The sequence below is a fragment of the Strix uralensis genome, chromosome 22 (assembly GCF_047716275.1).
Source record: "Strix uralensis isolate ZFMK-TIS-50842 chromosome 22, bStrUra1, whole genome shotgun sequence".
NCBI classification, from domain to species: domain Eukaryota; kingdom Metazoa; phylum Chordata; class Aves; order Strigiformes; family Strigidae; genus Strix; species Strix uralensis.
Genome location: NC_133993.1, coordinates 8,065,070 through 8,080,541, shown reverse-complemented (window position 1 = coordinate 8,080,541; position 15,472 = coordinate 8,065,070). Strand labels below are relative to the sequence as shown.

Sequence of the window (15,472 nt, the reverse complement as noted above, 5' to 3'; positions counted from 1 at the left end):
GCTGCAAGACTGAGTGTGTCTTAGTACGGGCACAACATCCAGAGAAAACACAGGTCTTTAGGTATGTGTTGTCTTGACAAAATCTTCTGCAACCTGTCCTTGACTCATTCCACCCTGACTACAACAGAGGGATCAAGCCGGAGGCACTGACAGATCCCTGCCAGGCACTGGATGTCAGTCAGATTTGTGGCTTTTCTCTGTCCAAACAAGCACAGAGCAGCTAATTCAGATGGAGGACTTGTATTGTTAATATCCCACTTTAGCCTGTAGATCTCTGAAACCAGGGAAACAACTGGAAAGCAAAAATGGCAAGAATATCTTCACCTGTTCTCCAAGGAAAATGCTAATTCTGGGCTTTGTTTCTGGCCAGACTGATCTGACCATCAAGGGTGTTTGTGTAAAACCAAAATTACCTCTCGTTTCCAGTATTACAGATGCTCACAGTATTACAGGTGGGTGGAAGTAACACCTGACAGTTCTTTCCCTCACAAAACGTGCTCTGTTACCTCAGAAAGTATGGCTGGGTTAGAAAAAACACATTCAATCTGAAAATAGTTCCAAGTGCAGGACCTGCCTTTGACTCGTCTTTGGTATTAATTTTAGACTTTTCAGTTCCTCCCTTCTCTCCCTAACTTTCTGTGCACTTCAGCACAGCTCCTCTGGCTCGATGCTCTGCTGCTTCTGGTAGGAGTTTGAGCAGAAGGTGGGAGTCTATTTCTAACTGACGTAGCTTGTTTTTTCTTTGAAGTACATTTCTGTGGGATGGTTGATTACGAGGTGTTGATGGGTTTCCAACTGCAACACTGTTAATGTTGGGGGATTTAATTAATTCTCTATTCTGTTTCACATTATGGTTGAGTTCTCTTCTCCTGGGGTTGAGAGACACCAAGAGTTAAAAGAAAAATCATCTTGCTGCCACAAGCAGAACATACTGCAAAATCTATAATCAGATCCATGTGGGTTTTAAACGTAAGCTACAAATATAGAAGGAGGACTGTGTGTAATGTGCACGGCAGAGGGATCGGTATGCAGGGCTTTGGGTTCTATTTCTAAACCTGCCTGCACTTGAAATGCTGCAGGTTAATTTGAGGTACTTCACGTCAAAATGACTTATGTTTGCAACAACGAAAATACTGTAAAACACCAAAGTGTTTGGTGTTCACCATGAAATGTTCTTTGGAAAAGACTTTACTGAAGCAGGACGGTTTGGTCCGTGGCCATACTCCACTCTGCCTTGCAATCCACTCTGCCTGGACTGACATGTCTTTTTGCTACTCTGTTCCTCAGGGTCAAAGCAACTGGTGTGGGCATGTAGCTCCAGCCTGTCCTTTGCAGCTCCAACTCAACGGCAGCTCAAAAGCTTTTGTGCTACTGAGCACTCAGACCTTGCTGCTTCAGGAAGGTTCCACATTGATGACCTGGATTTGCTGCCTGCTGAGGAGAGAAACCCATCTAAGCTTGTCTTGTATAATGCACAGTTATCTAAGCATCTATCTTCAGAAATGGAGAAACCCTCTGAGGGGTGAAAGGAGCTGAGTCCAGCTGGACCCCAGGAGACCAATTCACTGAGGTACACCCAGACTTCATCAGTGTCTGTATTTGAACAGAAGGTTGGACTAGATAACCCACCGTGGTCCCTCCAGCTGCAGTGAGCTGGGCACTCTGCTGCTGCTCAGAATACAGGTGCCTCACCCCCGTCTCTCCAGCCTTCTAACCAAAGCGGCTTCCGACATCCCCAAGCTCCAGCTCCACTGCTGGTCACCTCAAGCCCAGAGCGCTCTCCTGTGCCTGCTGTCCAACTGTCCAAGCCCAAAAGCTCAATTAAATTACTTTAGGAAAAATTCTAGAAGTACCTGCTTATTTAAACCTTTTAGCACTCTGTAGATGGACTTACCAACTGGTTTCTGACATCACCAATGTGCCTTACAAGAGCCATTAGTCTCCAAAAAACCCACAACACAAGGTAAAGCTGCGTCTGTGTGTTGAAAGGAGATTGGAAAAGCCAAGGAAAGGTAATGAGAGGAAATGAGAGAAATGGAAATGGTTTTGTTTGAAGTTTTACTGTCTGCCAGAGAGCTCCTGTGGCCCAGCATGAGCAAGGCGAGTCCACCAAGCTCAGCCGAGGAGCAGCGACCAGGATCCTGGGCTGGAAAACAGGAACATTCATTTTGCAGCTTTTCCATGAGGACGTAGTGCCAGGAGAACAACTCACCGTGCAATAACAAAGTCTTGGCATAAATGCCATAAAACAGTTGCTGCATTTCTCAAAACACAGCTCAAAACAAAACCTGAGACAAGTTTCAGGTGTGGACGTGCCCCCCTCCGTCAGCGAGCAACGTCAGGCAAGCCACAGTCTCCAACACCAGGGATCTGCAACGGCACATTCTGCCTCTGCTGTTGTGCAGAGCATGTCTGTTTTCCTAGAGAAAAAACAACTTTATCTGGAGAAGGAATCATTAAATTGCTCCTATACGGCACATGTATCTGCTTCACAGCCTGGCAGCAAGACAAATGCAGTTTGATGGAGTCGTTCTTTGCACCTCCAACTCTGATGGAGTTATTACAAGTGACTCAGATACTTTTGTGCTGGGTTTTGATATTAGTCTTGTCCCAGAGGGAAATATTCCATCTGGAGTTGGCTATAGTGTGCTGTCAGCAATTCCTAAACTTATGATGTAACTTGGCACTGCCATTTGGATGATATCAGGCTGATATCACTAAGCCAGGCAGTCAGCTCTGCTCTGTGGAAGATTAGATACACAAGCAACAAGTATCAAAAAAGACATGATTCAGATTTTTAGAGCAGATTGCTATTTTTAGGTGGAAACCAGCATTTCTCTTCAAATTGATCTAAACTTGCCATTTACTTCTGGGAAAATAATAACAAAACAATGTGAAAGGCAGTCTTGAGATCCATATAAACTTGTCCTGCCAGTGACAGGACAAAAGACTGCTGAATTCAGTGGTTGAGTCATTTTTGCTCATTTTCCCATCTTACTTACCACCAATTTTAATGAGATGTATGGGTGTTCCTTTGAGATGGCTTCTCAATTTGTGTACAATTTGAAAATCACAAATCCATGTTCTCAACTATCCTGGTTACTCAGAAACCCCCCTCAGACAGGGAAACTCCCAGATTCTGTGTGAGTCCAGCTTTTGGCACTGCCAGGGGGAGAGGTATGGGAAGGGGGACAGCAGAGATGGAGAAGGCTTTGGCTGAAGCATCCTTGAGGAAACAAGCAGGCTGGGAACAGCAGAACTGCCCAGGACACGAGGAAAGAGAAGAGCTGGACTTTGTCATGGAGAAGAGAGCAGTGCTCAGCTTTCAGACTGGGGAGCACGGCTGAGCAGGACGTCGTGACCTGCGAAGGCAGAGCCCCAGGGATGGGCAGGGTTTAGACACCAGTTCAGACAATGCCTATGGCTTTATACCAGACTTAGCCAGATTCATCCAGACAACCCAGGACTATCTTAACTCAAGAAGCCGTATCTGTAGTATTTGATGCTGTCCATGAGGTTACATTGCAGGGAAACGTCTTAGTGGCTTTTGATCAAACTCTGAAGGCATCTGGATCACCACCCTATTTACAAGTTAGCCCTCAGGCCCCAAACACCAGAGAACATTTCGGATGAGCTGTCTCTGGCCTGGTCGCCACTGTGAGCTCACTGACAGCAAAGCCGTTGTCCTATTACAATGCTCATTCAGTTCATTTGACTAATTCCATATCCAATTTCTTTTTTCTCCCATGACACCCTAGGGGAACTTTTAAATTGCTTATTTGTATATGTTGCCCTTATTTCTGCTAATAATGGCACAATGGCCTTGCTACTCAGTTATGTCCCCGTGGGTGCAGGAGCTGACTCCTGCCCTAAAGGCCCACAAGTGGCTCAGAGCAGCCCGGCCACCGGGCAGGCTCCCTGCTGGGACGACTCATCCCTCCAGCTTTGTCCTTCAAAGCTCAGGGGCAACACTTTCTGATAGACTCCATTCGATACAAGGCTCTAATATGGCTACATTTTCGAATGTACGGTGCGTGAATCAGCTCAAAATATAACCCAGTTTTTTCCCGTCCCCCGCTTCCAGCCAGAAACAACCTGACCAAAGACCAAGCCACACGCCAGCCACTGCCTGTACCCTTGGATCGTGTCATTTTTAAACAAAGCTGACAGAATCAAAATCAGTGCTCCGTTACCCAGACAGGAACATTACCTTGGTGTATTAACTTGACAGGAACATTACCAGTGATGCAAGGAGATTAGTGAGTTGAGTACAAAAGACAGTGGGTAATAGTTATGAGGTCATTGGAGTTAAAAACTAACAACTCTAAGTTTGAATATCTCAAGAATTGGAGATGATAGCGCGTTTCGTATCTGTGGAGTGGAAGGGGTGAATGGCTGCTTTTGTTTTCATATAAGTCTGGAAAGCAGGGCTTCTGTATTACACCCATCAATATAAAAATGTAGTATTGCACAAAAGGACATTTGTTTAATTACCAGGTGCTAAATAACGAGAAGTTTTCAGAAAACCAATGGATAATTTAACAGTCATGGTGCTGCATGTAACAGGGGAGGGGAGAGAGAAACAGGGAGATGCTGTGGATAAACATGCCCAATATCGTGAGACAAAGAGCAGAACTTTTGTGTCCATCTAACTTAATGTGAAATGTTTCAGAGAAATTAGTGGCCTGGTTGTCAGAGATGCTGCATGCCTGTATGCTCCTGAAAAGTGCCAGGAGCTGCAGAAGCTCAGGATTTTCAAGCCCCAAACTTCTCTGTTTTACTTAAGCTGAGTGCAGACTCTACCCTGGCACCTGTAAATCACCCGAAATCAAATCAGCAGAACTGATCGATCCTTCTCCCTTCATCAAAACAATGCCAGGGATCAGGGATGCATCAGGTGATGGGAAGCCCATAAATACAAACACAAACATGCAAGAAGAAGCTACAGCGTCTACAGAAATCACCTGTCTCTCCCCAAAGGCTGTCAAAGCTGTTGATTTGTGCTCGCTCCACCTCCTCTTCGTCTTTTTCTGGAAGATCGAGCAGGTAGGAGACAATCTAAAACAAAATGACATGTCAGCTCACGAACTTGGATGCGTTATATATAAACTGCTGACATCTTAACACGAGCTGCTCTGAATACACAGAGGAAAAGGAACAATCTCTGCCTGGCACCCTGAGCTCAAGTAAATATTCTTCCAGAGATCAATCACTGAGCCTGCTGCCCTGTACAAGCGAAAAAAACCCAACGCGAGTGTCTTGATACGACTGCAGATGATGAGCCTTTGTAGCACCAGTTCCTTATAGCTGTGTCTGCTCTGCTACAGCTGACCCGGCGCGTGCAGCGGACGCGCCTTCGCCGCGGCTACGGCTGCCGTAACCACTGAGAGACCCCGGCGTGCCCAGCAGCATCGACTCTCACCCCGAGGGGTGCAGTGAGTATGATCGTCCCCTTTTACTGTTGGGGAAACTGAGTCACGGGCAAGTGATGTAATGGTGCAGTTATAATCGTTAGCCTCTTCATTATCTTAAACTCCAGCCAAGATGAAGTTACTTCCAGAAACTATTAGCTCCTTTCTAGCAAATATCGTTTTTGGGCAGACTGTTAAAAAGATTTCCACTATATTTTTCTTCCAGCTGTGGATGCTTGAAACCCCAGAGAAGCAAATTAACTTCTTTAAAGGGTAAATTAAAGGATTTAATTGAGTGAAAATTGGCAGAAAATTTCAGTGTTTGGATCATGATGCAAGAAAGCAAGAGGCTAAGAAGAAAATGGAGATTTTACTTTAGTGACTGAAGGACAGAGACGTTTTTCTAGGAGAAACAACTACCTGCTGGGATCTAGGCTACAACCAGCATTTTCTGAGTACCTGGGAGGAAGCCATGCCTGTTCCACTGCCTGCAGCTGCCTGTGGGCACAGCCTGAGAGAGGCACCAGCACAGGGGAGCAGGGATTTTGGTGACAAGTGCCATTTTCCCATGACCTGCCAGTGATGCTCTAGTGCTAAACGGGACGTTGGGAAGGACAGTGGCACAGGGGGAAGCAGAAACCCAGGAGAGTGCCTCTGTGGACGATGCTGTTGGAGAGATGCCCGTGACACTTACACACAAGCATCTACTGTGGATGATGCTGCCTTGACGGGAGAGTGTGAGCTTGGTGTAACAAACCCCCGTGCACTCGGCTGACCCCCCAGCCGGGTGCTGTACTGCTCAGCAGATCTCGTGTTGCCTGACTAAAGCCTGAAGCTATGTCTATTATGGTTACGTCAGGGTATAATCACAGCAAGGTCTCCAGTGTGGCTCTACCAGTGATTAAGATCCCTTTACAAACATGCTAAATTATTTGTTTTATCACCAAAGTCGGAGAAAACCAGCAAAGTAATAATCAGCTTGCATCTCTTGTGACTGCAAACACCTCAAAACAGGGACTTGGAGTACTTTCTATAAGCAGCCATGTACCTTTTATGGTACAACAGAAACATTAAACAATTCCAAAACTCCTTTCTATACATTATAAAGGTGACCAGTATTATCTGGGGGGAAATTCCCATTTTAAAAGTTCTGTCCCCTGTTACAAATTATGTTCTCGGTGTGCAGACCTTTATGGTTTTGAAGTCACATCTGCTTCTAATTGGTTCAACTCACAGTCACTTAGCTAATAAGAATTTCCCAGCTTTTTTTAATTAGCTCCTCTGATCTGAGCACATTACCTATGTTTTCATGGATTACGCTTAACAAAAGCAAAATCTAAACTCAAGTAAATGAGAGGAGCTCAACTGAGCAAAGATCCTCAAAGACTGCTTCTCAGTAGGAAAAGCATACATCATTTTCCACATCACAAATATTTATCAGTGTGATAGGAGGATGATCTTCAGCTCTTCTCTCTCTGCAGCATCCAGTCCAAAGCTACATGTTCTCACACTCCCCTAACAGCGCTGGAGGAGCGGCGTAAGCAACACGCTGGTTATCCACCCTTGCTTAAAGGTTTATTCCAACAACATAAAGGCTTGTTACTCTTCTTGGACGCCTGCCCAGACCACGGGGTTTGCCAAGAGATCTGTGAACCCCACTGCCTGGGATGGGAAGGGGAGGAAGAGTAAGACAGAAGTACTGACTCCACCTCCAAGACCCTCTTTGGTCAACGTTTTGGCTAGGAAATATAGTCAACCCTTGGTTTCCCACCCTGCAGAGGCAGCGATGTGCTGGTAGGTCTCACCTCGGTGTAACCCATGCTGGCCGCGGCGATCAGGGCTTGCTGGATGGCGTGGCTCTTCTTAAACACTCCCTGCTGTTGCCCAGCCATGGTCCAGTCGCATTGGATCAAGAATTTCACCACCTCCAAGTGTCCTCTGAGAGCAGCGTGAACCAGAGCGCACTGACCGTTTTTGTCCAAATGATCCACCTTGAGAAGAGATGATAAAATATAATTAAGCCAAATCATGGGCAAAATGTCTTTAGTTTCTTCAGAGTTTCCAGCCCTGGTTTCAAAATAATGCCACGTGTGCAATATGTGCATTTTTCTGGTAAACTATCCCTTCCACGACCAGAAAACAACCATTCCCAAAGCAACTCTGCCCCAGGCTTAGGCATCCACTTGGCCACAAGTGTTTGCTTTGGGTAAGTTACCATTATTTTTTCAGCTTTCTTCAGTTTTCTTCAGACTCAAAGACTGCAAAAGCATTTTTCCCTTTGTGTCCTGAAGTCCAGCAATTGTGTTTTCTTGCGGATTGAAATCATACACACTGGTATCATCTCCTTTATCCAAATCCACAAAAGGAAAACGAGCTCGTTTTCCAGATGCCATTTCTTTTAAGAGACACCGAAGTGCCTCAGCCTGCAGTCGAACGCACAACGTGAACCCAACGTGAAGTCAAGAGGAAACAGAGATCGCGCCTGGCAGCCCTGTAGGAACTTATCTGGGTGGTTTTCAGGAGGGAGCATGGTTTTCACTCGATGTCTGAATACAGCAGCTGGGATTTCTAGGTCCTTTCCCAATACCAGTAACTTGGAGAAAACAGATCAGCTACTGTCCTCCTCCTGGTTAACCCCTTCAGCGCTCTGCACATATTACTTTGATACATTCTACTAATAGTAATTATAGTTATGTAATACATAAGATGAGAAATATTTATCATATAATACATTAACATTATTAATATATTAATATTTCTAATTTCTCAACTTCTGCAGGAATCAGTGCTGCAGTTTTCTGAGCCAGAATCAAACACCTCAGCCTTCAAACTAAACCCAGCTGGTTTTGGGGTATCTCCTCACTACAGTTAGGGATACTCAAGGAAAGCTATGAGTGGCAGGACTTTTGCATTGCATTGTGTAGCCTAAATATTCCTGTTCTTGGAGACGGAATGCTTACGAACGAGTGTCAGGGAGCCACTCAACTCTCTCAAAATATCCCAACAAAAGCAGAATTCTTTTTTGCCTTCATACTATCTTTGCATTATTACAGCCAACACAGCAAGATCTAAACAGGTCCCTCAGTCATCCTGACTTTCATACCAAAACTATACAAACCCATATTTTGCTTTTTGAGCTGAAGCTAAACATATAGAGAAACCACAAATTGTTTCCAGGAGGCGCCACTTCAAAAATCAGCACAATTTTCTTCTTCAACAAAATATTTAAACTTGACTCATTATATACAATTAAAACTCCAAACACTCACCACAAAGCTAAACAAAGGGTATTTTTCTAGGACAAGTCTGATAGAAGTTTTTGGAAAATGTGTCTCAAGGAGATATTTAAAGAACGCTCCGTGCTGCAAAAGCAACGTTACCATTTTAACCTTGTGAGGTTCAAGGACTTCTCTAGAACATCCTTCAACAGGTCATCAGTGCAGCGTAATTAGGCAGTTCCTACCTCAGACCCGAATTCCAGAATACTAATTACAGACTCTCAGGAGTTACTTAGCTTCGGTGTCAACGAGAGATTTTCAAAGCCGTTTTAGCAGAAAGCCAACCCTCCGCAGCGGCATCCTGGCCTCATCTGCTGGAGGATATTCTTTAGCAAGCATTACATACCCTGCCTGCAGCTTGTGCCCTGTCTTGCATAAACATGGAATACTTTAAACCAGCTTTTAGAGGAACACGGCCGCTTTACCTTGGCCCGTTTCTTGCACAGCAGCACGACGATACTTAGAAATCCAGCAGCAGCCGCGTAGCCAAGGGGGGTCAGGCCACTTTCTGAAGCAGCATCTACATTGGCCCCAAACTCCAAGAGCAAAGCCACCATCTCGGTGTAACCCAGGTGAGATTGGACACACAAAATGGGGGCGTTGTTCAGAACTTCAGTCCGATAATTCACGTTTGCACCTCCTAAAATCAGCAACCGACTGACCTGCCCAGGGAGAGAAGAGCTCCTGTTAGTTGAGCTTTACCGAGAGACATTAGTTTATTGCCAGGGCAACGACAGAATGTAAACCAGGGCTCTCTGCACATTTCCAAGCAAATAGCAAAGGACATAAAACGCCGAGTAACGCTTGCCAAATACATGGTCCCATTTTAGGTAGCAGGAACAGTTCAATCTTTCCCCTGAATGGTTGGTAAGTGGTTTGAAGTGTGCAGCCTCACTTCATTTCAGAACAAAGTCACCACAGCCAAGCTGCAACAGCGAGGGACACAGCATCTCTCGCACAAGGATGGGAAATTAAAACCCACAGCTGGAGAGAGTCACTTGATTGACTGTCCTTCCTGTGGGATCCTCTCTAGGGCTGGCTTTGCACGGCGACCTCTGCACTTGGCAGCAGTGGAAAAGGCTCTACCTGATGCTGGAGAGAGTGGAAAGGAAGGGACATGGGGACAGACACCGGGCTCACTTAGGCTGTACAGGAAGGAGCTGAGGCAATCATCCTTCCAGATGAGGAACAATTTGAAATCGCTGCAATCCTTTCTGCTGTACAGATGAGTGACTTAAGCTAACACATTCATCCTTACCAATGCAAATGGGCACGAAGTGCCTGAACAAGCATGTGAGCACGTGCCACTGTTTGGCGTCACCTCCGAGTTAGTGCCTGTCTAAGCCAGAGCCCTTTATGGGGCTGTTAAATTCCAACACCAGCGGTCACATCCCACATCTCTGGGGCAGAAAAACACCAGTGAACTGTTTTGCACGGGCACAAATTTGCTATTTACTTGCTCCCATTAAAAGGAGATTCCTGATCACAGTAGAACAAGTTGAGGGATCATCCCAGACAGTAACAGAATCCCAGCGGAACTGATGGCCTCTCCCCAGCTCAAGACGAGCACCCAGCAAGCTGCTTAGTGCTGCCTGGGTAGGACCCCAGCCACGGGCTGGCAGCTACAGCAAACACTGCGCAGAGTTGCTGCGTGTCTCTGGGAGCTTCTTGTGTGAGCTCTGAATCACCCCAGCTCTCCTCCTCCTCCTCCTCCAGTACCTTTATGTTTGGGGTGTAGAGATTTCTCAGAGATGCCAAAGCCATAGAAAGACCTTCAGTACTGTAGGAGATCCAAAGCCCTTGCAGGATGGAGGAAGATACCCCAACTTTTTTACTCAGCCCCTGAAAAAGAAAAGATGACTTAGGTCCAAGCTCACAATATGCTCAAATACACCGGGCAGATCCCCCTGGGTCTTTGGACTTCAAAGAGTTTCAACGAACAGCCACACACAAGATAATGTGACAATTTGCCACATCTGACCTTTGCAGTGAATTAATAAGCATCTAGGAAATAACTTGCAAAGGTACTGTAGCCATCTCCAAGGTCTAGGAAAGGCAGGATTAAACTGTGAGCAACCTGAATCCATTCAACACCCTCAGAAAATGTCGTGTTAAGGAGCACAGCATGCTGCTTTTTTTTTTTTTTTTAATAAAGTACACATTCTTTTGGCAGAACTGATTCACAAAGTTTCCTTATTATTCATATGGTTAGACTAGATGACAAAATCTGCTCACAATAAGATAAATTAAGGAAGTCTCAACCACAGCCTAGAACAATATTCCCATATCTCAAACCGGATTGTCTCCAGCCTTTTCCTGCTGGCGTCCATGATCAGGCTATACGCAATATATGGAAGGTCTGACATCTTTTTCCAGCAACACTAATTGGCAGAGCACAGAACTGTTAAACAAGTTTCCCCCCTCCTATCAGAGGAGCAGTAATTGCTCTGTAGCCAACAGATGGGAACAAACGACTGGATCGAAGATGAGAGGAATGGGTTTGCAACTCCAGCAACAAGCTTCACTGCATGTTGGGCTCTGCTGTGCCATGCGGGTACGCCCTATACGTTGCTGTTCTGCTATCGATTTACCATTAAAGTCTGCCGTTTCCATGGAAACTGTACAGACATCTTTAATTCTGTTTTGATATGCAAACCCTGATTTCTACTTCCTTGCACGCCATGTGGTCATTTCTATCTGTGCAAAGCAGCAGGATCACATTTCAGTTTGGAAAGTCTGTTGTGCAACAGACTGACACGGACGGGGTAGGGTGGTGGGAAGAAAACCAGCAGCAAAAGGTGGGATTTATTTCCTCTAAAGGAAGATGTGCAGGGATCATCATCGATCCCTGCTGCTGGACTCAGCTGCAGACCTCTAATACCTCTGTGTGAAAGATATTCTGAAGCACCGCAACAGCCATCAACAGATTTGTCACTTGAAATGGTTTTACCATAAAAAGAAGCAACAGATTAGACAAGCTCTTATAAATAACAACTCCATGCGCTTGTTTCTTTCAAAATTCAGGGAGCTAAACAGAGAAAAATAATCTGCTTGTGTTGAGGCAGAAAAAGCGCTCAGGAATTTTAGCCACCATTAAATGCTCTTTTTGAAACAACACAATACAGGACATTAGAGGTCAATACTAAATTTCAGTGAACTCAGTACGGTATAATTGGACAAATGGAAAACAATTTTAGAATAAACAGTTAAAATAATTTAAAAATGGTTGTACTACTACCAAACCCATATATATGCTGTTTGAATCACCACACGGACCAAGGGAAAGAGTATGTATTTTCAGAAGAGCCATCTGAAGATAATCACATATGCCATAAAAATCTTAAACTGCTGTATTAGAACATAGATACTTAGATATTAGTGCAAGACATAAAAGATGACATTTATCCTTTAAAGAGTAAATACATTCAACACCATTATCATTCAGTTGCTGAAACAAAACTGCATTATTTCTCATTTTACAGATCATATCTTCCTTTTCGATCTCTCTTTCCTGCCTGGAAGTGTAAAGCAGGTTGAATCCTTCAGCAAAACCAAATCCCAATTTAACACAACATCACACCAAGATACCATCAGTGGTTTTCACTTCGCTGGGACCATCCAACACAGGACTGAGGCACGGCCTGACCCTGCGTGTTTTATTTGAGTAACTTTGCCAACCCCACTCAACCCCAGTTTTCAAACAGGCTTGCTTTTTTTGTCCTGCACTCTCTCTGAGTACGCAGCTCTCAGCATCCCTCATTTCTAACTTATTGCTTCCTCTGCTATTTGGCCATATGGCACGACAAGATCTTCAACACAAGAAGGCTGTTTCTCAAGGAGTATCAGACACCTTTACATACCTGTAGCTATCAAAGTGAGTGTTTCTGCCTGTAATTGGCATTACATTCTCAATCTGGGGACGAGGACACCCATTTCTGGATTACTGACATTTTAGCTAACTAATTTAAAATGAAATTAAAGACTTCTCTTTGGTTGATTTGCAAAACATACGTCAGCCTGAAGTTTGGGTCTACTTGTATCATTACTGCACACTTCTCTTCTTGCCCTTTCATTCCATGCCAGGCTTTCCAAGCTGGGTTTCCATATGCTCCTGTTAAGACTGGTAATTGCTTTAAAAGACTAAAACATTTGTACTTTTTTTTTCCCCCAAACTGTTTGAGGATGTTTGTGTTCAAAAATGAAAACCAGCAGATCTCAGCCATCAAGTGAAGAGAGGAGCGTGAAAGCTTCTTACCACCTGTATGACAGGTCATCCTTGTGTCTGTGCATCACTGATTTTTTACACCTAGAAGTTCCAAGTGTCCCATTATTACCTTGCACAAGGTACTGGTGGATTCGAACGGACAGGGACTGGGGAAGGACAAATAAGTTTTCTGCACTGTTTAATCAAAGTTTGTCTCTATATCCAGCTCTCAGTACTCTCTGGCTGGACAAAATGCTTTAGCCCTGTTGTAATCATCTCCTGGCTTCATGATGGGTAAATAAAATGCAATTACAATGGCATCAGGCCTCCATAAATACTTTCAAAATTAGGACCTTCGCATCGCGGAAAGCTGCTTCATTCAACGATAACTTCGGGAAAAACATGCTGAACTGATGACCTGACACACTCCCTGCTTGGCAGAAAAACCATGCCATACTGGTAACAGCTTCAGCAAAGGATCAGACAGAATGAAAAGCTTGAATGGAAAAAAATGCTTGCTTAGGAACAAATACACTCAGTAACAACAGGAAAAAGAGTCTGTGTACATACTCTTGGAAATATTTTCTTTAAAGAATACTTGAGACCTTAAATATGGTCTGCAATATTCCAGCTCACTGCCTCCTTCAAAACCTAATGCAGCTATTGTTTCACTCCGTAAACACTCACAAATCCTCAATAAACACTTGTTAAACAAAGGAATAAAAATAAGCCTATTCAAGGAAAAGTAAAAGACTAAGTTTTACAGTGTTTCTAATCCAGCTAATCCAAACCCTTTCAAAACTTTATAGTACTTCCAAATAACATACTGTTATGCTTATCTGTCACTGAGACATACTATTCCTAGTGCAGTCTTGCAAAACCAAGGATTTTGCTGAGTGATTAGAAACAGAAGGCAGTACTGACATTTTTCATATGCTAATTGGCATTTTCTACTATTGTAAATATTGCTCAATTAGATCTGGAATCTACAGGCAACTTGTCCACTTAATGAAAATTGTCATTTATTTAGAGCCTGAAACCCTGTTATTTGTTTCTACCACGGAAGTGTGAAATGAAGAAGATTTGAAACCAGATTTATATGTAAATGGCAGCTGAACAGTAAACTCATTGCTGAATTTGGTCTTGGGAACGTAACTCAAAATTTGAAAATTATACCCTGATCAGGTAATGCACCGATCTGGGGTTCTTCCCTTTGGCTCCAGCCATCCCTTTCCCAAACGAGGAGACTTTGCTACCACACCTGATGGTGAATTTGGCACAGGGAACTCAACAAATAAATCCAACAGGACTGACACAAGGCAGGAACTATCTGTTTGCTCTAGGAATACTAACAGGGGTGCTAAACTTCTTAAGTCTGTCAAATCATACACAGACCACATAAAAATACAGCCTCATTTTTACCAGTGTTAAAACACCCACAGATCCCAATAGTTTTAAGAAATTCTGTATTTCCTGTGACCTTACAAATCCATCCTCTCATTTCCATCTTCTGGTATACGGGCCAACAGGCACAAGGATGATACTTCGTTTATGCATCACATTGATGCTCACATCCAAGACTGCCTTTCAATTACCCAGGTCTTAAATGTCTGTGTGAAGAGTAAAACGGACCGACCATCAGATTTTAACGACCATCAAATTTTCTCTTTACAACCTAAATTTTGGATTGGATTCTTCAAAACCACTCCTTTTAAAAGATTTATTTTTTCTAAATGTTGTTATAGGAACTCATCTTACATGGGAAGAAACCTCTTACGGTAGAAGAGTAATTTTAGGTAAGGAGGCTATCTGCTGAATTTACAGTCTGAAGGACGGATTAATTTCAAGGATTTCTTATATAGCATTGCCAATTTTCTAAAGCTCACTTCTACACGTTTCAGCAGCCTGAAGCAATCACACTTCTTACAGCAACCCTAAAACAAGAAGAGACTGAATGCTGCCAGTGCTGGCAGATTATATGCAGCGGGGATGAGGCTGGCGTAAGTCTACATTTTAATTTTTGTTACCTTAAAAATATGTGCTTTGAGAATGTGGTGTCCCAGTTCAATAGTTTGCTGTCGATTTAGTTTTCCTTCTTGACGGGAAAACCAGAAGGCAAGTAATGTGTGGCCACTCCTAAAATCAGAAGAAAGAGTATGTTAGTACTTGCTTGTTACATCGATAAAAGAAACTTCTGACAACAATTTTTGCTTCTGCTAAGCCTTCAACCTCGTCCAGCTTTGGGAAACAGCTGGACTAATTCTCACTTGTAAACCACCAACTAATTGCATCCTTTATTATTGGTGATCACTGATAGCTCAAAAAACCCCAAACGCTAGAGGACAGCAAACATAAAGCAATATATTTTCTATGAGAGATGTAAATTTGGAAACACCAGAGGTACAATTTCATGAAAGCTGAAGTGCTACTTTTATAGTCATTTAGCAGAGGAGAACTGTACTTTGAAAGCATGCCACCCATCCTGAAGTCATTAGAAAATGACATATTTAAATATCCACACTTTGAAAAAATGGCTTTTAAATGACAACTACATTCTCCACCCTGTGTCACGTCCTGCA

The 15,472-nt window shown here is 43.7% G+C and overlaps 1 protein-coding gene across 12 annotated transcripts in view; it reads right to left on the bottom strand.

The window, feature by feature from the left end:
- The window catches only part of TANC2 (tetratricopeptide repeat, ankyrin repeat and coiled-coil containing 2), a 290,476-nt gene that overhangs the window by 22,049 nt on the left and 252,955 nt on the right, over positions 1 to 15,472 (bottom strand). For all 12 annotated transcript variants that reach the window (XM_074891795.1, XM_074891797.1, XM_074891798.1 and 9 more), the window contains 5 exons: positions 14,921 to 15,029; positions 10,409 to 10,531; positions 9,115 to 9,351; positions 7,217 to 7,402; positions 4,965 to 5,058 (listed from right to left, as the gene is read on the bottom strand). In XM_074891795.1, coding sequence (XP_074747896.1) covers positions 4,965 to 5,058; positions 7,217 to 7,402; positions 9,115 to 9,351; positions 10,409 to 10,531; positions 14,921 to 15,029 — 749 coding nt within the window. The remainder of the gene's footprint in view (positions 1 to 4,964; positions 5,059 to 7,216; positions 7,403 to 9,114; positions 9,352 to 10,408; positions 10,532 to 14,920; positions 15,030 to 15,472) is intronic.